At 36.5% G+C, this 27,711-nt stretch overlaps 1 protein-coding gene across 1 annotated transcript; it reads left to right on the top strand.

Moving 5' to 3' along the window:
* On the top strand, positions 1 to 27,711 carry LOC134541673 (small ribosomal subunit protein uS10m). Its single transcript, XM_063385288.1, has 4 exons — positions 1 to 157; positions 4,551 to 4,685; positions 24,798 to 24,934; positions 27,134 to 27,711. Exons 1-4 carry the CDS (start codon positions 143 to 145, stop codon positions 27,408 to 27,410), a joined length of 564 nt encoding a protein of 187 aa, XP_063241358.1. The 5' UTR covers positions 1 to 142; the 3' UTR covers positions 27,411 to 27,711.

The following is a 27,711-nucleotide window of genomic DNA, read 5'->3' as shown; positions in this document are numbered from 1 at the left end:
AATTGTCGGAGAGACATCTTTTAGATGTTGGAATCATTGAAAGAAGTTGGAGTGTAATAACAAGGGGAGAGACAGTGATGTGAATTTACGAAAATATTTTTTATTGTATTTGGGGGAATGTCTTAAACAATTAAAAACAGTAATGAACTTTTTATTGGTAAGGCTGGTTTACTTTTTGATTTTCATATTTTAAGATTGGTTTACTATTGATTAGCTTGTATGTGTGACTCCTGTGAACTACTATAATAAATGTTGGTGAATTGCTGTTTATTAAATATAAGGAGGTGCTAATTATAATGGAGGACCACATTTTCGAAAACTATAACTCATAATATTTTCATTCTAATTTTTTTCTCTTCTTTATATGAGTTTTGAATTATTGTTTAAGAGTGTGTAGTGATAATAAAAGTAACTAATCAGCATTATTCAGAATTAAGTAGTTCGTTTAGGTTAGGTTCATTAAAAATAGTAGGTAAATATGTATTGTACGGATTAGCGCCAAAAAAAATCGTACAAATATGAAATAACTTCATTATATGCTATCTTACGTCCTCTTTTCAGAACCGCCTGCGGAGATAAAAAATTCCAAATACTTTTGGAGATATGGCCGTTCTTATTTTGCTATACCAGACGTGTGTAATAATTTGACCGTCGCCATTTTATATTTTGCCGTGTGCGCGTGAATGTCTAAATAACAGAAATTTTCCATTAGGTAAGGTTAGTTACATTATAAATACTTCAAAATAAACGGAAATTAAAAATAATATCAAATTATTTTACATGTTGTATAGTTTTAAGTATTTTTAATGTAACTGACCTGACCTAACAAAATGGGACAAAGGTAGATTAGGGCTGTGTTCCAAATAGGTAAACATGCGTGCTCACGTACTCGCTCTCGGAAGTGACGTCACGAGAGTGTTGTTCCATATAGTCGAGTGCGAGCACGAGAACGAGTGCGCATATCGAGTGCGTTTGAATGCATGCTCGTTGCGTACTCTCGTAACCATTGTTTGTTTACGTTTACGTCTGGACTATTGATCTAAAACAATGGCAAATGAACAATGCACGTTTCATTGTAAGTACCTGTTCGTAATTAAACAATACGCGATGTCTTCATGTGATCTGTAGACGTGGAACAAATATGCAACAAAGATTAACAAGTATGATACCGGTAATATCACGGAAATTGACCCGGAGGTACAGGTTAGGATAGTTAATTTTAACATGATGAAAAATAAGCATATACATACATGCATTTAGGTGATTGATAAACCAACGTACATGTCTCAATGAAGCTGTTAGCATTGCACATTGTTGTAGGAAACCTCATACACATGGGTGTGCTTACTTCGGAGTATGGTTGTGTTCCAAATGGCGAGCACGCATGGAGCATGCACTTTGCACGCAAGGAATTGTGGGTGTGAGTATGAGCACGAGTGCAAGTGCGAGTCCAAGTGCGAGTGCAGATTATTTGGAACACAGCCTAGGTCAGGTCAGCTACATTATAAATACTTTGAAACTAAACGGACATTAAAAATAATAAAATTAATTTTATTGGTTGTTTAGTTTTAAAGTATTTATAATGTAGCTGACCTGACCTAACAAACCGGGACAAAGGATGAACAGAATAAACTCACGTAAGTTTCTTTTTACATGATGTATTCGTTCACGTGAGAGTCCTAAGATCCACATAAAGTTCTGCCATTCCCGATTACACCCGAATATTCACCTTCGGCCAACCTCGGAATTTATTTATTTTTGCGTAGGAAAAATGAATTGAAATATTAAAAGTGGTCGGATAGGTTAGCTACATTAAAACACTTCAAAACCCTTTGGATGGTTAGTTAGGTTAGTATAGCTACATTAAAATAAACAGAGAAATATAAATATTAATAAATAAACCCGAGGTTGGCCGAAGGTGAATTGTTCGGGTGTAATCGGGAATGGCAGAACTTTAAGTGCATCTTAGGTTTCTCCGTTCGGGAACATCGCAAAAAAAAAAAAAAAAAATCATACTTGTAAACAAGCAACCGTTATCGCCACATGAGTGCACAGGATGAAAATTAAAAAATTCGATATCTCCTAAAGTATTTGGAATTTCTTATCTCAGCCGGGTTTAATGAAAAGAGGAAGTTTAAGAGCACAGAATAAAGGTATTTTCGGATTTTTAAAATTTTTTTTTAAAAAAATCGCCAAAAAATGAAGATTAAAAAATTCGATATCTCCAAAAGTAATTGGAATTTTTTATCTCCGCAGGCGGTTCTGAAAAGAGGACGTAAGATAGCATATAATGAAAGTTATTTCATATTTGTAAGATTTTTTTTTGGCGCTAATCCGTACAATACATATTTACCAAATAGTATTTAATCTTGGGAACGGTTTGTTTGGTCGTTCGATTAGGTTAGCTACATTAAAAATACTTGGATTATCCTAAGGGTTTATGTAAGTTCTGTTAACTACAATATAAATTAAGTTTTAATTACAAAGTCTGTTCGGGTAGGAAATCATCTAACTAGCTGCTGGCAAATGATGTAGGAGTTCTTTAAGGGAGTGTGGTAGGGTCATTATGGTTTATTATTTATACTAGCTGCCCGACCCGGCTTCGCACGGCTATACTAATGGGAAAAAATTAAGCCACATCTCCCATTTATAGTAATGGTAAATAAAAAAAAATCAGTGAAAATTTATTACAATGCTTTATAATGTACCGGAGAGAAAATGAAATGGTTTCCCGAATCGTGCACGCAACGTACAACTGATCTACCCGTACTTCGCTACGGCAGTCTACAGGCAGATCACTTGCGCCACTCATTATACATGCCCCTCCTTGTGGGTACGCCACTGCCGCGCGAGGCCCGTTGCCATGGAGACGCAGAAGGCATGAACAATGCAAAATCCTGTTCTCATGCAGACAAAGTACCCACTGTTGCCTGGTTTTAACCACCCATGGGATATAATTTTCGGAAAATGTCATCCTGCGTAATATAAGGAACATTACTGTGAAGTTTCAAGTCTGTAAAATATATATACTTGAAAAAGAGGGCAATAAAAAAACAAATTAAACACAGAGAGAGGAAAAAAAAACAATAGTTTAGGTTTGCGATTTAAAGTGATAAAAAATATTTAAATACTAATTGAACTCTTATGAGGGTACTGATTGCTTCGTTGTTAATATCACACGGGTGTTTTTTACTTGTATGGGAAAATTAAGAATGAAAAGTCATCTAGTGCGTGGCAACAATGTTAATAGGCAATAGGAAATAAACTTCTAGCACCTGCGGCATTGTCAACACACACTTCGTACGTGTACTGCATCTTGTATCTAACCCCCTCCAATGCATTTGATTCTAAATTGGACTTTTAGTAAGGATCCCTAATGTTATTAATAATATAATATATCGTATAGCCTTCCTCGATAAATGTACTATCCAACACACAGAATTTTTCAAATCGGACCAGTGGTTACTGTAGCGCGTTTAAACAAACAAACAAACAAACTCTTCAGCTTTATAATATTATATAGTATATATTAATGACATACACAGTGTGTTTTTAGAGGCTAAAATGAATATGTTTGCAGATGATCTTATGTTATATGTTACTGGTAAAATTTTTAATGAATGTACTGAGGAGCTGAATGCAGAAATGGGCAATTTAAGTGCATTTTTAAGGGGAAATAAGTTAAAATTAAATACTTAAAAACAAAAGCAATGGTCTTTGAGTTGAATCTTTAATTTGAAATGAGAAGGAATAAATTGAAGCTGTAGACAGTCGTACGTATATAGGTGTAATAATAGATTTTAAGTTAAATTTTACAGCTCACATAGATTTTATTGTAAAAATTTTTGCTGGCAAGTATAATACCTAAAGAGAGTTGTTAACACTTTTTTGTCTAAAAAATGTCGAGTTTCAGTATATAACTGCATAGAATTACTACATTTCATCTATTGATTTTACAGTTACATAAAGGATGTTGGGAGGTTGCAGAAGGGTCAAAATAAGGTGATGAGTTTAATGACAGGCAGTGATAAGTACAAGAAAATATACTATGCTGAAAAGTTTAGAATGGTTAAATATAGAATGGGTTACTTAGTGTAAATTTCATGTCTTGGTACTTACTAATACTTTTAATTAATAATGGTAAAGCTCTGAAATACCCAAGGATTCTAGTGACGAAATCCAGGACATATATATATATAACCATAACAGTAGACTTGTAAATCAATTTTGTTTGCCTAAGTCAAATTTTGGGCAAGTTATACGGCAGTACAGCAGCTTACCTAGGAAATAAATGAAGCAGAGATATATGACAAAATATAGGAGGGAACTGAAAATGTTGGTACCTGTACAAAGAATTGTTATGAGAACAAAGAAATGTGGATTAATTAAAATGTTATTGGACTAATGTGGTTTTAATTAGTCACAGACTACGTAAAGGAAATTATGTTAGTAACAATCACTTTCCTAGTCCAGTGCAAGCTGGCAGCGCACGGGCTGCCACGCATGCACCACAGTTGAACAGGCCGTGCGTGTGTGTGTGTGTGTTGCAGAAGGCGGCGAGGGCCGTGGCCAGACCGACCGCGCTGCAGGCCTCCTGTGACGGGCCGTGGCGCAGCCTGCTTGCTGCGCGGGCTCACAGCACCAGCGTTGGCTCCCGGGTCGAGGTCCCTGGGGACGCACAGCAGGTAGCCCGTCCTCTCGTCATTAGCAGCAAGCGCTCCTTACCTGTTTACCTCGAAGGGCCAAACAACCTCCATTCAGCGCTTCAAAACACGGAGCACAAGGCTTGAGCAGCGCAAAGGACCTTGCCATGAAGGACAATCAGTGAAGTGAGCTTTGCAAAGAGGGTAGTTAAGTTCCGTAAACATTTATTTTTTTACTCACAACAATTCTAGAAATATCACCCTTTTTTTTTTTACAGATATAATTAACAGGGGCAGATTGTATTTATACATACCAATCGCAAAAGATCAAGGAATTCATTTCGGTAATGCAATGCAACAAATGTTTAAATTTTGGACTTGCAGACAAAAAATGTTGGTAACAGCGAAATTATCAGGTGCTCCAGTCAGGGAAATTTTGGAACATCATTGCAAGGAAAAAATAACAGTGCATCAATTGTATACAAGTGAAGAAACCAGAAAAAGACCACAAACATAATCATAATACTAAGGACAAAAATTGCCCAGTGTTCGTTCTAGCCCGAAACAGAGTCAAAAACAACATAAAATATAGAAATGATTAATAATAAATACCCCTTTTTGCAGGCCAACCTCCAGAATTCTAGAACAGCTGTTTTAGATATTAACTTAAAAATAATAAACCAAAATATTGACATTGCATTTTTACAGGAATCTTATCTATACTATAATAAATTCATTAATCTAAACAAAGACTGGCATGTAACTTATTCTAAATTAGATGGTAAAATTTTAACTGCAATTATAACTCATAGAGAAATAGAAATCTTACTGATGGAACATGTTACATTAAAAGAAATAATAACAATAGTAATTGCTAAATTAAATGGAATTGAGGTTTTTTTAATATCTATATATCTCCCCCATTTTCAGGATATGGAACACATTATAATACAGATTCAAAAAATATTAAATGAACATAAAAATAAACCACGTATTATAGTAGGAGACTTTGACGCAAAATCATTTGGGTGGTTTTCAATAATATACAATGAGAGAGGTGAAAAAATAATAACATTCATAAACGATAATAATCTAATTAATATTACTAGAAAAATGAACAGAGGATGTCCACAAGGCTTAATTCTAGGGCCAAATTTTTGGAACTTAATACTAATAAACAACTACCTTAAAATGTCAATAGATGAAAATAAAATAGAAACAATAGCTTTTGCAGATGACCTAGCATTAATTATCTCAGGAGATAGTAAACAACAAACTGAACATATCACAAAATATACTAACACAAAACAATGTATGGATGATCAAAATATAAAAATTTCTATAGATAAAACTTTTGCACTTCAAGTTAAAGGAGACCTTTATAAAAGACCCCCAACTATGAAATACAATAACATAAGCATTAAATTTGTCAAACAATTTACATACTTAGGAGTAACTTTAGATAAGAAATTAAATTTTTAATAGCACATTAAATATATTACTAATAAAACTAAATTAATTTTCTCAAGATTAAGGCAAGTGATTTGGAAAATATTAGAATATAGGTAACAGTAAAAATAGGAAAACTATTTATCATGCACTATTTTTAAATATAACCCAATATGCAGCATCTACATTTGATAATAGAACAGATAATACCCATGTAATCAGAACTCTCCTTGCAGTCCAAAGATAAAATATCATAAAATTAACAGGAATATGTACAACCACTTCATTAATTTCAGTATTAATAGTAAATCCCCATAGATTATCAAATTAGAGACTGGAACATAATATATAAATTTAAAATGTATAAATAATTAATTGAATATAGAGAAGAAACATATACAGTAGTATAAAACGATAATAAACTCTGGATCCTAGTTAATAATGATGAACCTTATAACATTAAACAATTTAAAAAATACCTAAATAATAAAAGTATCATTGAATGGGAAATAGAATTTTATAATACACAAAAATGTTTTAACAAATGATTTTATTTTTTATTTATTAATATTGTAACATGCCCACCAACAGCCGAGGGCTTTAGCGGTGGGCACGACAGGGTCGTTACCACAACGCCGAAATACCACAACGCCGAACGTACAATAACGCCGAATTCCAAATTGACCACAATGCCGACGACCCGAAAACTGCTGTGTACCACAATGCCGAATGACCACAACGCCGAATGACCATAACGCCGAAAAATGTTGCTGCGGGAGTGCCAAATGAGCAAACTGAAAACAACTAAAAGAATTTATGTGTGTTTCTCAAAAGTACCTTAACGCCGAAATACCACAACGCCGAATGCCATAACGCCGAATCGGTAATTGACAATAACGCAGAATTCAATGTTGACGATAACGCCGAAATCCAAATTGACGATAACGCCGAATCCGTATTTGACCACAGCGCCGAATCCCTAGCGTGTTGCCTACCAGCCAGGAACCTAAACGCAGTATTTGGAAACTTATTTTCTTTATAACGAAAGCAGCAAAGTTAAGAATCTTATCTGTAGTTGTAAAGTGGCACAATTAATTAAAGTAAGTTATAATTGTCAGTTATTATATGAATTGTTAGCGATGATTAGTAGCCCCGGATACTTGGTGAACGGAATAGTTATTTATAAAATCATTCCTCTCGAGCTGTCTCCTCAGTTAATGCTTCATTATCATTTCATGATAGCATTTAAACTCACTTCCATGTATCATTATTAACTAGAGATGTACGAACCTGCAAATTTTTAAGTCGAGTCGAGTTGAGTCGAATTTTACAATAATTAGTTCGAGTCGATTCGAGTCGAGTTTGTAGATCATAAATTCAAGTCGAGTCGATTCGAGTCTGAATTTTTATTTGAATCTTTGACACTTAAGTCGAGCTTGAATATTTGCACTTTATTGCTAAGAGTCCTTAGATGGTTGTCTTGTTATATCATGGCCCACTTAATCAAATATATTTAAAATACAAGTATTAATACAAATAATTCATTTAGGTTAAATTCTTAACTGATATAATACAATTCAATAATTGAGGTATAGAGCATAGAATAAAAGTATTTTCGAAATTTTTAAATTTTATTTAACAAATATCGCCCAATTGTGAAAATTAAAAAATTTGATATCTCCTAAAGTATTTGAAATTTCTTATATTCGCCGGCTTTAATGAAAAGAGGAATTTAAAGAGCATGTAATAAAAGTATTTTCAGATTTTTAACATTTTTGTTTCGCAAATACCGCTCAACTACATATTAACCTTATTTTGAACCGAACGAGTTAGCTGCGGCCTGTAGCATTCACGAGTCAATATAAAACATTGAATATAATTTAGGCTTGTTGGCGCGAAGGTTAGGGTAAGATTCACACAATCATTAGAACATTTTTGAAAACTTTCACTTATGGGAAGTGTAAGGCCGTGCTACAATTGGCGCAACATTACAATAAACGTTCCCATAACAAATATAATACATTTAAAGATTATTGCTACAACACTAACGCCGTTACGTTGCCGGCCAATCGCAAGCTGGCACTTCTAACCAATACATGCTTTTGTATTTGTATGGAATAGTTACACTTTATAAAATACTTTATACTTCATAATTAATTTTAACTTGCCACTTAACTTGGATAGCAAACAATTATACAAAACGCCATCTCGCCGAACGTAATAGTGTAAACAAACACGGAAAAAAAATTCATGTTCGCCAACCTATACTTCCTAAAATTAGTGGAGCAAAGTTATTTTTAAATGCCATTTCGTGATTGATTGGTGGCGTATCAGTCGCAAACATGCGCACAAATATAACGCTACCGTTAATTTATTATTGTAACGTTGCGCCGATTGTAGCACGGATTTACTAAAAAAAAAAGTAATATTTCTGCCGATATTGTGATTATAAAATTTAATTCGTGTTTTGTTTATTAAAAATGTGTTCGTCTTCTTTGCTATGTGGTCACACCTGTTAAGTTGGCAATATGTAAAACTAAAACATAAATAATATGGCCGATTGTCGTCATTGTTTGTAAGTACGTGTTTCGGTCTTACGTACGTAATTTTTAGTGTCGGCCGAAGTCACGTAAGGAGATTTTAAGAATTTATTGTAATTCAATTTTATTATATTTTATCATAGAGTTTTACCCGAATTTCCTTTCGAGTTTCGCCCCGTCGAGTAAAATAAACTCGAATGCCGAGCCGAGCCGAGCTGATGCTACTCGCTCGACTCGACTCGAATTTTCGAGTCTCGGCCCATCACTATTATTAACCCGCGTGCCTAAGTTTCATTGTGCACTGTGGAGGTACATATAACTGAAGTAGCTATTCAAATGCTTGGAAAACATTTAAGTCTTGCAAGATGACTACATAACATAATTATGCATTGTATTAAGGTGGTTTGGACGCAATAATAGTTGTAGTTTTATATTTGTACCAAACAATGTCCAACTTTTCAACATTGATTGCGGTTTTCAATGGTTTCCCGAAAGGATAATGCTGAAATGGCGCGGTTGAGATATTCGGGCGTTTTTAGGGTCTTGAAAATTACATTTCATAAATTCCTTACATATCGCAGGGGTTTGTGAATTTTTTCATGTTAAGAATAAATCTTGTTCTAGCCGCAAATGCGTTCTTAAATGCGATATAATTGTGTTTAACAAAAAAAAAAATAAGCATAGTAGGTACACCTAATAATTGTTTCTTGAACCATTCGTATTTATGTTACAGATTTTATGAAAGTATAATTAGCGAACATATTTTGCTGTTTTTTTTTTCATTCCCAGGGGCTTTATCTTGAGCCTAGCATAGATAGAAATTAGTGTGTTGCAATAAATAATAAATTAAATATTATTTACTTGGATACTGTAAATTGTATGCACCTAATTATAAATTTATCTTATTAAAGCGTAGCGACGAATTAGTAAAATAGCATGTATGTACACTGATAGAGCTAGAGTTAGGTCCCGTTCGTAAATTTACTGCGTTCAAGAAAGGTAATTGGTTTGTGCAGGAGCCCAAGAACAAACTATTCTCTATACCACGAGGGTAAACGTTGCTTCTGAAGAGCCCGCTAGAATGCGTGGAGTGCTCTGCTAGGAGGTGCTTGGCGTGGCCAGTTTGCTAAGGAAGGCGCGCTGTTGTCACTTACTCGTCTGTTCTTTTCCAAGTGAACGAAGAGCGCCAGAAAGTCCAGAACACAAAACGTGACAACTTCGTAGTCGACAGTGTGAATATTTATGTAAACTAAATATATGTATGTTCAGTTCGAAAGCGTAGGTCAGATATTCTATTGGGTTTGCCATACATTTACGTTGCCGTGATGCAGTAGGTACTGTGCGTATAGTGAAAAACCGTTACGTTTTTCTAGTAAGGCCTGTTCTAAAATGCAACGGTAATGGAACAGACGGGACCGAAAACGAAAACGGATCGTTGTTCCGTTCCGTCCGTATTTTTCTCTTTCTACAACTACACAGACCCGTAAGAAAAACAGCCGGTAAATAGCAAGCGTGACGTCACAATAAAACTAAGAGTATCAAATTAATTACTTTTTAAATCTTTGTATATGTACGGTAGTATATCTGGAAATATATTAAATAGGCATTTGAAAAGGAATTCCGAAATAATGGAAGGCATAAATCTCCTCGTCTTACATTTAAAAATTTCATTTTAAAGTTTTTCTCCAACTTGTCATATATATAGTAAGTTAAATATTTTACCATGAAAATCAGCAGTTCGTTAAAATTCATCACGACGAAAAACACGCGAACAATTAAATCACAACACTTGTTTCCATTTTGTTTCTGTAAAATAAAAATAAAAAAATAAAAATTTAACAAAAATAAATCAAAACAAATTGCGGGAGGTTATGCTGTCCACCCTGGATAGTCAAGGTCACTGTGCGGAATGAGCGTTTTGTAGTAGGAGTGTGGGGGTGGTGGTGGAGGGTTAAACCAAATATTTTAGAATGACAATATAGGAAACTCGAGCCTTTTAACATGGTGAAAGCTGGCGACACCCGACAGCAGCGACCCTGGTGGCTTTGCCTAAAGGAACGCCCGCGAAATTAAAATTCCCATGTATTACAATGGGAGATACCAGCACAGATTTACTCTCATCTCTTGAAATATTGTTGTGATCGTGAAATAAATTTACGGTCAATATATTTTTTACTGAAACAGAGTATTCATATTTCAAAACAGTTACCCAATGTACAGAGCTATATTGATTTTTAAGACCATTAAATATAGTGTTACTGTAAACATAACAGACAACAAAATGACGCAAATCAGACAGTTTTTAATAATGAAACATACTTAACTCTAAACCTGAAATTTTGTAAATCACATATTTTATAAATATTCCGTGAAAGTTGAAAAAAAATTTCCTCGGGGAACTGTTTAAAGTGAAAAAAACAACTTAAAAATTGAATATGAATTGTCCCGAACCAAAATTAAGTATTTTTAATGTTGCTAATTGAAGTCAACCAAACACTTATAAAATTGAGATTAATTTAATTTATTTAACATAACCAAACACTTAAAACTAATTTACATTATTTTTATGTTGAAAACCAAACATAAAACCTTTGAAATCAATAATTTTGGTAAACTGCTTGAAATACTACAGTGACAACTAAGTCATTCAGCATTATGAGTGGAGCGCAAAAATACAAATTTGAGGATATTTAAATTATTTTTTAGGTAATGCTCTGGTTTAAAAATATACAATAAAAATTTAAAAACAAAATTATATTAAAAATAGGTTAAAAAATATTTTAAAACATTGAATGTTGAAATATGTATCATTGTTTCCAATAAGGCACTATCATTTCTAAACAGTGGAAAAGGAATATTTGATTTAAACTATACACAAGTAAACATGGCTATAGCAAATATTGCAGTTCCTATTAAGATATTTGGCTATAGTTTCAGCCTTCGGAAAACTAAAAAACGAATTCTAACAGCTAGATACATCGTAATTATTGCAACCAAACAATGCACAAACTTTTCCAGTTATTATAAATAACTTAAACAGGAGAAAACAAAGAAAAAACGTCCATTCAAAATTATCAAAATAACATTGTCTCAAATGCGCTTACAACGTAGGTCCAGGCTAGGCCGCCAGAATGCGCTGCTGAATGTGTCGCCCGTTTTTTTGACGACTTTCCTATATTGTCCTAAAATATTTGGTTGAACCATCCTCACACTACCATAAACCTGTTTAGGGACTTAAGTGGGGGGGGGGGGGGGGGCGGGGTGGTACATATCCCACATTGTAAACAATAAACGTCTACCATCAACTACTAAGTACTATAACTACTATTATAAACGTTCATTTAGTAGTGTGTCAACGATGTGAGTGATATAATATACTATAGATGATGATAATACACACAGATTTACGCAATTACTGAATGCTGGTTGTGATCTGCCATACCACAGGCGCTAAAATACTAAATTCTTCCACGCTTGATAACTTAAAAAAAATTATTTTCATATTTGAATTATTTTCACCTTGTAAACACCGCTCTTAAAGTGACAATAGATGGTTAACACCACTATGCAAGACTAATTTATATTCAAAGTCATCCACCAATGCCTTGTCATAAGCTTGGAACAGTTTACCGACATCAGATTAGTCATCCCATGGCTGAGGGGATGACACTGACATCACGCAAAATGTTTATTCAGATCTGTATAATTGTGGGTGTGAGTGTACATGAACGTAATAGAATTGTAATTTTTTATATTAGTACTTAGTCTGCCACTTAGGAGTGTTTTTGTGTATTTGTAACATTTATGTAATTGTATCGTTTGAGCATTGATTTTTAAATAACATATCAATAAAAAGAAAGTGTATTTTAAATGTGTCCAGTGTAAGGAACGTTAGCATGCCCTCTGCGCTTTTAAAGACGTTCATAAATGAGAATGAATCACTGGAATATCAGGTGTAGGAATAGCGATATATATACACAAAAGCATAAAAGTGACTGCCTTAGACTTTCTCATGCCAGGTAGGCATGAATACTTATCAGCAGAAGTACGTCATAAGCACAGGGATATTGCCGTTAGGGTCCTGTACAAGCAAAAAAAAATAATAATAATATATAGGTATATTCCATATACTAATTAAACTGAAGACTGTTCATGGTAAATTTAACACTTCTGAGCACCTGGTTACTTTTTTCTCTCGATCAATTTGTATCCTTTCACTACTTATTTATGCTAAATATTTATATTTTTCTATTCAGGATAGTCTGTTTTTTTTCAACCCAACAAAAATTATATGTCCGAAACGTCCACGAAATATAATATTGGTTGTTATTCAAATAGTAGTGATTTTCAAAGTGTCCACTTTACCGTGAACGGCCTACCTTGAAAATGAATTATGTAACATGTTAGAAAAATAGGAAGATATAATCTTATTAGATGTTTTCAAAATAAATGTGTTAAAACTTTCCGCTGTGAAACAGTTCTACGCAGGAATCCTAAATATTGCGCAACGATTTAAAGTGGCCGCCTGATAGCAGGTATGTTTTCAATGTTCGAGGCGTGGGAAGGGCGGGAGAGCTAAGAGCGATACAGACACGCGCATCAAGGTCCTAACGCCTATATCCGCCAGGCGGTCTTCTGACATGCAGCAACATTGTCGAAGACTCCCCTCTAAGGCAATTTCAGTGGGGATCCTATCATTTTATGACGAAATATTAAATATGAAGGTTTTTTGCACGTTCCTAAACCATTTTTAAGTCAGTGAAACTTTATTTTCAAACCTAAAATTGACAGTGAAAATAACCATTTTAGCCATTTTCAGCTTCCAAAAGAGGTTATTTATATAGAGGATTGTATAAGCTGGCATCAATGGTCTAGGAACACGTGTAACATATGTTAAGTGGTATTGGTAGCAAGTGCCGAGCACACACGCGGTACACTTGTGTGATACGTGAACTGCTGAAGCTCTGCACAGTATTTATAGTGGCCGGTCTAAACAACTTCCTTAAATAATTTCACGTAACTGGATATAACAACTCAAAGATATCACATGAATACCAGAAGAACCTCGTATTTTACAAAAAAATTCGAAAACTCAGCAATTATAAAAAAAAAAAAAAACTATTTCGTTTTGGGTATATTTCAGCATATTGCCTAGCGCATGTAATTTCATTCTGAATAATTAATTATTGGTTTTTACTTATTGTATGCTCGTGTAACATGCATATTTTGTCTTTAACAAGCTGTTTTGAGAAAAATATGCAAACTATGCTTACAACTAATGTATACAGAATTAATGATATTTATAATAAACATCAAACTGTGAATTTTTCACACTTGAACGCCTTTAAGGGGCCCGCCTATTGCAACGCCCTTAAGTTCATTTGTATCCAGCTAGTACATTTTCTGAAATAGCACCCTAAACACCCCAGTTTTGGCTATTTAGACGCGACCTAAAAGGTGTTTATATTGCGCATGTTTTCTTGAAAGAAGTGTGTTTTTTTTTTCGTAGATAAACAGCATAAAGACACTTTACAAAATCTGTAAAAAATTATTCTGACATGCTACAATGCAGTTTAGGCACATGTAGGCGAGCTCCTTAGGGAAATGCCAGTTAGTTTTACAGTGGTTATAATTTTTTTAAATATAAATATAGTAGGCTTATTGGTATAAAAGAATCTCTTCATTATTTCGACAGTATTATACAATTATGTATAGCCTATTTACATTATTTTATAGCAATGAATCAAATAGTTTTTAAATTTATGCACCTAAAGTATTGTAAATATTGTTATGAAAATAGCCTAAAATGGTATAATACTTTTTTTTTGCAGACAAATGGTGCACTATTTGCAAAAAGCGTACATTTAAAAAAATACTTTATGTGTAAATTACGAACAATAATTTACTACACTTATTGAGACAAATGTTTTAAGACGCTCGTCCACTCACAGGTTACTTGTGTGAATGAGACACTAAATCGATATACCTCCCTTATCCTCGGTGCCTCCAACTTGAGTCGCCCTTCACGCACAAGCAATTGAACGAGCATGCAGTGTTTTCATTGTGCAGCGTGTACCTACGGGACTTTAAGCGGTAACCCTATCATTTTTGTTATAACTACGTAAGTCTGAATCGAATAATATATTAGTAACTGCAAGAGTGGAGGTTAGCTACAGCATTAGCCTCCCACCTAGGCGATCCGGGTCCAATTTACTTCCAGATTTTCAACGAAAGTTGGCAAATTTTTCGGGATCTCGTGTTTCTCCAGCCCATCATTCCCGGCGCTACTTCACATCTAATTTATTTTCTCAAATCAACTCTAAGGAGCTGACATTTCAAAAGGCCGCCTCCTCTTCTCGAAACCCTTGTAAAAACGTCGCATTTTCGAAATAAAAAACCTTCAACTTGACCTTGAATTGTAAAAAAAAAAAAAAAAATATTCTTTCAAAAATATATTTCATTTCGATCAATGTTCCATTTGCCCTATAAAAATAATAAAGTGTTATGTTTTAACTAGGGGAAAAATCAGTACTGATATTAAATGTGCAAAAAGATAAACATGTTGGCTGTATGTTTAGCTTCACAGTTGCAAGAGAGTGCGCTTATCTTACGAATACAGCATTTCAATGCCTGGCAGGTAGGCAAAAAGTTATGGTTTCGGCGTTATGGTCATATTAGAATTTCGGCGTTATGGTCATATAATGGTTTCGGCCTTATGGTCATATAATGGTTTCGGCGTTATGGTCATATTGTAGATTCGTTGTTGTGGCATTCGGCGTTATGGTATTTCGGCTTTGTTGTACATTTGAATTCTCTTTCAGTATATTTAGTGACTTTCTTCTGAGTTTGTTTTTGTGGCAGTACTGCAATGACATTTTTCAGCGTTAATGTATTTCGGCGTTGTGGTACACAGCAGTTTTCGGGTCGTCGGCGTTGTGGTCAATTTGGAATTCGGCGTTATGGTATTCGGCGTTATTGTACGTTCGGCGTTGTGGTATTTCGGCGTTGTGGTGCGTCCCCGGCACGACACACGTGTACAAGCACAACATATAAACAATACAAACAAAATACAAACAAACAAGTAAAGTTAAAATAAGTATAACTATTAAAAATAAACATCAAAATATAAAATGCATAAAAAGAAATACAAAACATAGACATTACAGTATAATGAAATTACTAATTGCAAGCTTATGTAGAAATTAATTAAAAATAAAACAAAAAAAAATTATATACCTAGCTACACTTTCACAGATTAAGATCAATTTTATTGAAATTTGAAATGAGTCGAAAAATTATATCATTCTTTTTATGGTATGTACATAAGGTAGATGTTGAACGGCTGTTGAATTGGGGAATTCTAATGCCAGTATTATCAAGAATGGACTTACAATTTAATTTTGTACAGTACCTAACAGTTTTTAATAAATACATAATTCAGATAGATACGGCGTTCAGAAAGAGAATCTATAGTAAGCTGAGAGAAGTTTTTAAGTTTAATTATTTTATAAAATTTATTCTGAATGGATTCTAATTTATTGCTATTGGAAGGATTAATTGAATTCCAAATAACTGAACAATATTCTAACTTATATCTAACAAGTGATAAATAAAGACAAAGAAGAGAGTTACTGTTTGTAGCATAGAACGTAATATATTTGATTAATGCTAATGTTCTATTTGAACTAGTAACTAAGTAATTTACATGCAAGTGAAAATATAATTCAGAGTCAAGTAGTATACCTAAATCTTTTATAGAATAAGTGATTGGGATTATTTTATTGTTAAGAAAATAATCATATTTTACAGGATGATATTTCCTTGTGAAGGAGATAATTTTTGTTTTACTTGTGTTAAGAGTTACTAAATTTAATAAGCACCATTTATTAATTTCATGTATATCAATTTTAAGTAACAAGCAGTCATTGATAGAGTATACTTCTGGAAATTTTGAAATCATCGGCAAACAATACACCACTCGAATGTATAGGTACAAATGTAATATCATCAATGAAAATATTGAAAAGTAATGGCGAGAGAGTGCCACCCTGCGGTACCCCAGATGGAACTTTAAAATATGAAGAATAACTGTTGTTGATGTAAACAAAAAAGCATCTATTATGAAGGTATTCGGAAAACCAGGTTACAAAATTGCCACATAAACCAAATTTAGCAAGTTTACTGAGTAAAATATCATGGCTAACAGTGTCGAATGCTTTCGCAAGGTCAAAGTAGCAGGCATCTACCTGACCCCTATTCGTTACCTCATAATAAATAGGATTTAGAAAGGACACAAGGTTGGTTGCTGTGGTCATACCAGTTCTAAAACCATGTTGGGAAGGAGACAGTCAGTTTTTAATTGGGAAATTTAAGAATTTAAAGATAATTTTTTCAAATATTTTAGACAAACCATTAAGGATGGAAATAGGACGGTAGTTAGATACCTTTAGTTTAGAACCGCTTTTGAGAATGGGAATTACCCTTGCTATTTTCCATTTGGTGGGAAACGTTTGACTTTTCAAACTTACGTTAAATAAATGTTTAAGAAGTGGTGTTAATATGTATGAACAGCCTTTAAGAACAAAGTTAGGTATTCCATCAGGACCGCATGACAGATGATTTTAGGGATTTAATACCCCAAAGCACAAGACTTTCAGATATAACGGGGACCAAAAAATGTTAAAAAAATTCAACACTGGTATAGCAGTCCAAATTATTTTAATAAACAAATGATATCACTAATTACTAAACGGACAACTAAAATATTACTTAAAACATACTATAAATAGAATTGAAGACGATACATGCCAATGTAATAATGGCCAACAAGATATGTACATACTTACAATATTTAAATGATTGCTCTTTACTTAACGCAGAAAGAAATGAACTTAAACTGCAGCTGCAAAAATACCAGAAAACATGGCTTTTGAAAATATGATATTTATGATAATATATTTTTAAACATCTTAAAACTTTTTTTACAGAATCTTAAATTATAATAAAAATGTTAAATGATGATTTGGAAAACTAATTAAACCCAATAAAATGAGTAAATAAAAATAAGTCAATGATGCAAAATAATTCAAATATTAATATAAATAATAAAAACCCATAATCCAATTAAATGTAAAATACCTCAAATAATTAAAAGTGTAATAAAACTAATAAGAATAATAATAACTATAACCTATTTTACAATAGATCAATTTTTATTTCTAGCACTGGATGGTTAGGTTCTGAATATATATAAAATAATATAATGTAATATTATTTTAATAATATGTATCTATTGTATTTTTAATTATTTTCATACTGGTAATTAATTTTATTTGAAATATAATACTCAACTAACAAAATATTTTCCTTTTTCTTTTTGACTAACATAACTTTGTGTTTGTATTTGTTTGTACAGTTCTGTTTATGTAATCATCTTGTAACTCTTGTTTATACGCCGTGTTCATTGCTGTTATAAAATTAGTTTGTATTTGTTAAAAACTGTAAAATAATATAATATTTAACCTTCCATATCTTATGTTATACATTTATTTATTTTATTCATATTTATATTTTATCTATCTATTTGTATTTATTTATATACTCCTTTTATGTAAATTAAATCTTTCTAAATCACTAAATTGTATTCCTGTGCAATTTTTTATGTACGTGTGTGAAAGAAAAAAAGGAAAATAAATTTAAAAAGGCGGGGCAGAAATGCTGGACGTGGCCTCCGTGTCGCTCCCCGTGGTAACCGGGCACCCATTTCGGCCCACCTGCAGGGGGCTGGGGGCGGCAGCTGGTCCTGTGGCTGTGCTGCTGCGTCGGCCTTTCCGGAGGGTGGTGCGGGCCTGTGGATGCTGGAGAGGGCACGGTATCCCCATCCCCGGTGGATTGGGCCTAGTGCTGCGGTCCCTGGTGCTCTTCCATCATGCTTTGCCCGGTGCGCCCCCCCCCCCCCTCTCCCCCCCGAAGGTTACAGCCATGTAGAATAGGTTTCTCCCTGCCTCTTGGCTGCCTGTTTGGTCTGGAGGGGTTGCTGGTAATCTGCTTCCCTGCCGGCGGGCATGGTGTCGCGAGGTGGGGTGAGACAACATCTCTATCTCTTCTCTGTCTCGCTATCTCTGCTCTGTTCCTTCTCCCTCTTGAGAGGTTAACAGAGAACAGAAACCTTAGTTCGTGGGCGCTCAGTCTTAACGGCTGTCTTCCATCCGGATGGACCCCTTCTGGGACTCATCTGGGATGGACCTCAAAACGAGATTTCCATAGCCCAGATCCTCTTCCAAAATTTTTTAATGTTACTAAACAACTCTTAACTATCATTCAGCAGTGTTTTCACAAGTAAATCAAATAAAAAAACTCTTTTAAATAAAATTTTATTTTCTTTCTGTACTAGAAGCTCCCACGGCGAGTGGGGCTTGCACCTTGGGCGGGGAAGCTGGGGGAAGGAGGGGGGTGGCCTCTCGAATAGAGGAGCGCATAGGCGAGCCACCCTTGCACTCCAACCGAGCCAAACCAAAGGGAGTGGGGTTGCTGCTTGTGCTTGTGGGATATCTGACAGTAAACCTAACCAAGAAAAAGTAAAACCCCGGAGGGCTAATGCTAGGAGGGGTCCAGGTTTATCTTTATTTTTTCTTACAAGTAGTAACTAGGCTTTAAAAAACTGACATGAAATAAACAGGAAAACATGTATTACTAGATTTGATATGCATAGTAAAAAGACATTACAAAAAGTAGCCCAATCAAAGGCAACAATAAAAGTGACCAACCATTTTTGTATTTCTTAGATTCATATTACCACTCATTACACAATCAATGCAGACATGAACTGCTGTAACATTTTATCTTAATAAGATAACATTAACAAGCATGACAAATATGAGCGTATGCAAAACAATGTGTATTACCAAATTAACTACAGCATCACGACACTGGTAGATCCCTTTTCCGTTGTAAGTTTATGCCCTATCATGCTGTAAGCGCAAATATCGCACATGGACAGAAACACACTTAACCAACAAAAAAAACCATGAGGTGCAGGAAACTGCCAAACCAGCCTGGGGGGCCAAAAGACACAAGGCCAGGCAACTTACAGCACGGAGGCGAAGTTTACAAATTAGGCTCGACTAAGTAGCGAGAGATCGCTGCTGCAGGAAAATTCAGTAAAATGGGGCAAGGTGACCCAGCAAGAAAGTATCTGAGGTCTCAAACTTATGGCAAATAAGACAAAAAAAAATCTGAAACACATTACTACCATGTACAAGGATCATTAAAAAAACTGACAATGCAAGCCAGTTAGCAAACATTATCCAACCAGATACGGACTGGCGCAAAGAAACAGAAATGCATAGCTGGAAACCAACGAACAGAAAAATTGACTGACTAAAGAGGTGCCTCACGACAGGAAAAGAGCCGAGAAAAGGGGCCGATGGGGCTTAAGATAGTAAGGCAAAGCCTTAATGCGCCGGTGCAAGCGCATTGATAGTTTGGGGGGGGGGGGGGGGTAGAGGAAAGGGAGGCTATCTCAATCAGGAGCGGCAGGGAAATGGTGCAGCCCTCTGCAACTTGAATATAATGCGATGGTTTTTACCAAAACTGCTGATCTTAAAAGTGGGGGTCGCATTATAATCTTAAACTTGTATCTGGCTTCGGTAAGATGTGAATTTACAGTGTTGGGAACAGCTTTGTTGAATAACCATATGCTCTGCCTTGTAACTGCATCACTGAAGCCATTTATCACTGAAGCCACTTTAGACTGCTGTTAAGTACTGCCTCCTGAAACTCCACTTAGTTGGAAAAAAAGCATAATATGCCTGTGAACTGTGTCACTTTTGCCACTTTAGTCCGCTCTTGTTTATGGCTTTCTGCACCTTGAGGAGGGGAGGGAACAGGTGAGACAAGATAACATTTAGGAATGCCATGAAGTGTTGGGGGAGTCGGTTCACTGCTGCTGCTAGTCAAGACACCCCCTCCCCCTCTTCATTCTGTCTCCCTGGCGACCACCATATATCACAGCTTTCTTTGCCTTCTTACGAATGGCTTAAGAACTACAGCCTGAAACTATTTTTTCCTTCATGGTGCTTATTGTTTAAAAAAAAAAAAAAAAGGCAATGTGAATAGATCACTTTACCAGGAAAGCTATTTGTAAGTATAGAATAATTTACTGATTAAAATAATATTTCATCTAAACATGTAATTGTGATTTTTACTTCATAAAGTTTTTTTTACATAATCTCATAATCAAAAAGTTTGGGTCTTATTATAGCAGTCACATTATTTTCAGGTAAATATGGTATTTAATGTAGCTAGTGTACCTGTTTTTCCATTGGTAGATTTGGATTCCATAAAAAAAAAAGTGTTATTTTACACTCAAATATATTAAATTTTATTTTCCAGTATCCATATACCTCCTGTATCTTCACTTCTGAAGAATCATTGGTACCTTGCACCATCAGGATTATCCCCAGTGTATGCATTGTAGAGTAAAAAGCTATGGTTTCCTATACCAGACTGACTTTTTACAATCAAACAGTACGGGTCTTAAGGTCAAAGACTACACTATGGAGTCACATTTCATACCCTCTCTTTATTCTTGTCCCCAGCCGCCTGCTGACCCCTCATTTGAAGCATGTATCCTAAGTTTGTCGAAAAAATGGCTATCTTTTGAAAGAGCAACGGATTAATGTGAATTTTTAGTGAAACTGTAAAAATCCACTGCAGAAGTCTATTCTTTGTTGAAACAAATATACGGTGATGAATGTCTGTCACACACTCAAGTTTTTAATGGTTTAAGCGGTTCAAAGAGGGACGAGAAGAGATTAAAGATGTCCACATCCAGGAGATCCCCATCGGACAAAAACATTGAAAAAATTGGAGATTCAATACAAAAAGACAGTCAGTTAAGATTTGTGCTGTTGCTGAGATTGTAAGAATTGACAAAGAAATAGACTGATTTTACATGAACATTTTCATATGAGGAAAGTTTGTTGAAAAATGGTTCCCAAGAACCTTACGCCAGAACGATAAGACTCATTTCTGCTAACAGTCTGAAAACCATCATAAAAATTATAAATTTCTTGAAAATGTAATATGAGATGAATCACAGTTTTTCACTTATGATCTAAAAACTAAGTGCCAATCAATGCACTGGAAGAGCCCTAATTCATGGAGACTGAAGAAAACTTGAATTTCAAATTCAAAATTCAAAGCAATGATTATATTTTTCACGTGAATTGTGAATAAGGAATTGACGTCGTCCGGGCCTGCGGCCCCTTTGAGCCCGATATGACACCGCCCAACCACCGTCTCTATTCAAACCTCCCGCTCGTGCGTGCGTGTGTGCGTGCGTGTGTTTCCAGCCCAGCAAGAGGGCGCTTAGATGCAGTGCGCCGCACCCCTAAATGTGTAATTAATATTGTAACCCTTTTTCTTTAATTCTTTTGCCCCAGTGTTTTGTAATCATGTGTTTCTTCAATTTAAATATTATGTTAATGATAAAACTATAGACGTTGCCCGGGCGGACCCGAATAGGCACGGACTTGGACGAGGGTAGAAATGTTTTATAATAATTCTCAATAACTACGTAAACATTAATGTATTTTAAATTGCGAGTAATTTTTATATATTTATTAATGTAATCTATTATTTACTTAACTTTCGCCGGGGCACGGAATCGCAGAATGTTGTAACGGTAATTGTGTTCGGCGCGAAGGGCGCCATGTTGCCACCTGCAAACCATGATCTCAGCCGAGTCTCCTTCTAAAGCCGGCCGAGAGCGGACGTCTCTGTCGACACCCCGAGGACATCACCGTTGAGTCACTGAGTAATAATTCCATAGTTTAATTTATTCGAATCTCTTTCTTTCATCCTCGGGGCCTCTCTCGGTCGGAGAGACTGTATAAATATTTAATATTAACTCCTCGGAGTTTTTGGTATCATCATTGTAATACGTAACGACTTGGGGCGGCCACGTGCGTGGTTCGCCTCTTCACCTAAGCCGATTCGTGCCTCGGGCGTTTTCACAGTTGTACCAGTGAAGGAACGTGTACGGAAATAAATCGTGAGTAAAATAAACCAATTAACTGTGTTACGTGTCTTTGTGTTCGGGGGACCACGTGGGACCCCAACCTGGTCGGCGGCGTGTGGGACGCCCTGAGAACCCACTGCGTGGTAGAAGCGTGCCCGACGCTGAGAGCGGGCTTAGGTAGGGTCGAGAGTGGCGCATTTAATATCTAGAGGGTCAAATATCTCGCAGCACACGGGCCACGTAACGCCCTGGGTTAGAGTCTCTCGCCGGGTCCACGTGCCCACTCACGTGGCGGCGCCCACTATTTAGTACCGATAATTTCTCCATAACACCGTACGCCCTCAGAATATTATCTTGAAGTCCTATCCACGATCCGTGAATTGGTAAGCATGGAATCCCTGTGTTGGAACATTCACTCTACTCACCAGATCTTGCTCCGTGTGACTGTTTTCTGTTTCTGAAAGTGAAATCTGCACTGCAAAGAACAAGATTTGAAACAGTCGAAGCCATGAAAGATAAAGAAACGGAGACCATGAACATGCATTCAGAAGATAACTTCAAACACTGCTTTGACCAGTGGGAAAATTGCATGGAGTGGAGTAAGGATCGTGGAGGGGAGTAAATAGAAAGGGATAATGTTAAAGTTGTGAAGATGTAAAAATAAAATAAAATAATGTTATAGTCCTAATCAGGTGTGTGTTCAGCCAATTATCATATGTCCTTTTATGGTCACAGTTCTTATCTCCTTCAACACTGTTCAGATTATGTGATTTAACATGTCTTCACTCAAATTACACCATTGAAGTCTTTACTCAAATTACACCATTGAAGATCATTTAGACTCTTCTATAACTTTTACCTTTTGGATATGTTTTTGAACTGTTTTCCTCTTCTCTTGCAGGAATTATTTAGATATGGCAAAATATATTACAATAATATTATAAATATCTGGTCACAAAGGTAACTCCATCATCATCATCATCATCATCCATCATCATCATCCATCATCCTCAATCATCATCCATCACCATCATCCATCATCATCATCCATCACCATCATCCATCATCATCATCCATCACCATCATCCATCATCCATCATCAACATTAACATCTATTATAATCAACTGCTTCCAGCCTGTGGCCGGGTTAGCAAAGTAAAATCCCTCCATCATCTTCCTCTGTTCCTCTTCCATTCCTCATCCTTCACTTTACTCCAATCTTCACCTCTTTTCTGCACTCCTTTTAAGTATCTGCTCTTCCCATCTCTAAACTTGGTTGGTGATTAAACAAATACACATGTACAATCTGATTATCTCATTGCGATACCCAAACCTTTCCCAACAACTTTTTATTTTTGTATTTACCCCCTGCATATGAGTCACAAAAACATTTCACATTTTCACGCTATTTCCTTGTCAATTTGGTTTTGTCAGTCCCTTCAATTAAAACAAGACTGCCGTTTACAGCAGTTTTATCATGAATGAAATGTTGCAGTACAAAGCGTGGGAAATCTCATGTAAAAACAATGTTTGGACACAGTTGTGTCACAAAATCCTGTCGAGATAAAACTGTGATGAGTTATTTACAACGAGAGAGGGAGGGAGAACTATAAACACTGTTGCATGGCCACATGCACTAACTCACACATAAGCATGCACACCCCCCTTCTTCCTCACACACTGGCTGGTTAATGTTCAGACTTTCCCCTCTTGCAGAGCGCCAGCCCAGCGGCAGACAGAAGACACGTCACTTACCGGCAGACTCAGTGCAGTGGCGTAGTTCATTATGCTTCACACGCACTGCCAAGATATTTTAACTAAATAATTTATACTTACTCGTAATATATTTACTAAAAATCAACACAGGGTAGTTATTTAAGCACATGGTCAACCACAACAGTGCATTGTTAATTTTTTTTACCAAAATGAAAATATCATATAGCATAAAATGTGCGATCCGTACACGGGTAAATACGGTGTTGCACAATCAACTTGCAGGAAGCCTTGTGAAAAGTGCTGTTTACAGACTGCCCCGTAACTGCAGTGATCGTGTCGAAGGTGAGCAGGTCCATCACAGTTGATGAGCCGAGGGTGAGACGGGAACGAAGGGCGTGCTGGTGTGCGACGTGGGCGGTGTTGCAGGCCCAGGCCGGGGATAAGGATGAGCTGTACAAGATGCTGGAGCTGGAGGTGAAGGGCCACGATGCAGCCGTGCTCAAGAGCTACGAGTGGTTCGTGACGACGGCCGCCCGGGAACTGGACATCAAGATCGGCAAGTGGTCGGTACCCACACACGCACACACACACACACACAAGCACTTTGTTCATCACCACAAGTCTTTCAAGGTAGCTGTCATGTAATTAGTGCGAGGAACTTACCATACCACAGGAGTCAGGCTTTGAGCTTCTCATTTTAAACTGAGTTTAAAGACCTTTTCAACATTTTAACTTGGTGTCAGTCAAAAAAAACAAGGGGGGGGGGGGGGGGAGAAAAATCTCTGTCTTACTGGACACTTTTTACAGTTGGAACTGCAGGACACACTTGGAAGTAGTCAATTTTAGTTTACTGACATTTCTGTTTTCAATTTTCTGTCGAAAATGTTCTGCACCTGCTCTCTTTGGGTGCATATACTAGGACATTCCATATCATCACATCCTCCGCGAAGGTGACTGGTATTTTATTTAGTTTTGGACATGGCTTCCAGAACATGAAATAGTTTAATAACTTAATTTTCTTTTTATTTGGGCTCAACATGTCACTGATAGTGAGGTCATTAGAGACTGTAGCACACAGTGACACAGTGGAAGGAACCAGCTGTGGCCAGTATTTGTCTGAAGTGGTTTTGGGAAACCAGGATGGGCGGACTGAGATTGAACCCCGGTTCTCGGGGAAACGAGTCCAGTGTGGTCTCTTGCAGACCAGACGGTTACTACAGTGGCTCAGGTGCTGGCAGTATCCTAAAGTTACTGGCACACTGGGCCCAGCACTATTCTCATAGGCGGACTTGTAGTCTTGGCCGCCCTAGGCCGTTTAGTACAAGCCGCCCCTTAAATTCTACTAATTTAGTGCCGTAGAAATGTGAAATTAAATAATCATTGTATTCGGTTCATATACAGTACTTGATTTCTTAGTTTAGAGGTTTTATTTTTACATATAATATTATGCAGAAATATTGTCATTGAGTTAATTACTGTTGTCAAATAGCTATCGCGCAGATTGGATTCCTCCAATATCTGGCCACCTTAAGGCGAGTCCGCCACTGGCTGGTCTTGAAAAATCCTATACCCTTCCACTGTGCACTCCCCACCACATTGAAGGTAACATGGCAGAGCCCGTAACACTCCTCACTGCCTTCTGTAACTCCTCCCACTGCATTGTCATTCACTGTTACTGGCTGCTTCCTGTTGATCACAGGCACTTTCCCCCTCGGGTAGTCAGGGTCTCTGTGGCATGGGGCGTACCTGGGACATTAATTTCTGGACCTTGTTGGACAATGTGATCGGCGAGCCACAGGATATCAGTGGGCGCTGCACCGTGTGCAATGCGACAGCTGACCAGCGTCTGCACTTTGTTGAGATCGTAGAAGAACTTGTTCGAAAAAAATTTGATTGGGCCGAAAATAATTTTGCTAAAATTGAAATTTGGATTAAGAAAAATATTTTCTGTAATCAACTGTGGCAGTTTTTTTTTTTAAACCATTTGAATTTATTTGTACCAAGTGTTATTCGATACTAAGCTAACCGCCACTGCAACACTCACCTCTGAAAGTCGAATTTTTGTCTCAGTGCACTAGGAGTGTACTGTGAAATATAATGCACAAAGTTAAAACACAGCGTTAAATAAGTAACAAAGCTTAACCAGGTCACACATGATTCAAGAATGTTGGTAAACTGATATGGTGAAAACTGTCAACCGGCTTTACTGTATGCTTCAAAATATTTGCATACTTGTAGTTACTTATCAAAATTAGTTTTTATTAGGACAAATGAAATTAAAAAAAAATAATAGTTTTTTCAAGGCAGCTTGGATGCCATGGGAATGATGTTTGATAGAGCTGGAAGCATTGTTCAGGCCAGTGTGATGAACTGGGTGAAGCAGAAATGGGAGTACCCTGATAAAACCTACCAGCTCATGACAGTCAACCATATTTCTCACTTACGAAAAATACTGCTGGGATCCGCTAATTCAAATGCAATTTGCCTTGGGAGGCAAGTTTCATGACTGTAGCCCTGTCGGTAAATTGGAATCTCATTTTCAAATAAATAAATAAATATGTATAGTTTGTGAATAAAATTAGTGTATCGCAGCAAACTGAACTTTTCGGAATGGACCACCCGTGGTCATTGCAGTCATAACTGCACTAAATGTAACTTCGGGATAGGCTTCACCTGACAAGCGTACGAGGACAAAACACGGCAAGCTGCCAGAAGTGTCGCGGGAGGCGACAGTGGCAAGTGAGGCTCCCGTGTGTTGGCAGCTGGGCGCTACGCAAGCCCCACTTCGACCGCATGACACTGCTCAAGTCGGTGCACATCTACAAGAAGCACCGCGTGCAGTACGAGATCCGCACCCACTACCGCTTCGTGCAGCTGCTGCAGCTGACCGGCTCCACCGCGGACACCTTCCTGGAGTACGTGGAGCGCAACCTGCCCGAGGGCGTCGGCCTCAAGGTCACCAGGGTGGAGGTGCAGCCCCTGCCGGCGCACCTCGTGCCTCCCTGCGCCCCCGCGCCGGCCCTCGCCCCCGGCCCTTAGGGGCCCTTAGGTCGCGTGACTCCATCTCGGGCCGGCTAGCTCGGTTAGATAAGGTGAATTCGAGCAAAAACTTTTGTGGTCAATGAAATGAATGGTGTATTAGTATTTTATTTTTTCTCCAGTCATGAAGGTTCAAGCCAGCATACAGTTTCTGATCGAAATATATATATATAGACACACACACACACACACACACATTTATGCCAATGTGTCTTTGATTATTGTGACTATCTTGCATTACACAATGTAAATTTTGTTGTTTTCTAAGTGTGTGTTAAAGAATAACAATTTTACATAATTA

Source organism: Bacillus rossius, assembly GCF_032445375.1.
Source record: "Bacillus rossius redtenbacheri isolate Brsri chromosome 4 unlocalized genomic scaffold, Brsri_v3 Brsri_v3_scf4_1, whole genome shotgun sequence".
In the NCBI taxonomy this organism is placed as follows: Eukaryota; Metazoa; Arthropoda; class Insecta; order Phasmatodea; family Bacillidae; genus Bacillus; species Bacillus rossius.
This window is presented reverse-complemented; position numbering and strand designations above follow the sequence as displayed.

What these genes read in the sequence shown, in the direction of transcription:
- LOC134541673 (XM_063385288.1), top strand. An exon ending in TCCCTGGGGACGCACAGCAG is followed by an intron (nt 4,686 to 24,797) that starts GTAGCCCGTCCT and finishes GCGGTGTTGCAG; the next exon opens with GCCCAGGCCGGGGATAAGGA. An exon ending in GACATCAAGATCGGCAAGTG is followed by an intron (nt 24,935 to 27,133) that starts GTCGGTACCCAC and finishes GTGTGTTGGCAG; the next exon opens with CTGGGCGCTACGCAAGCCCC.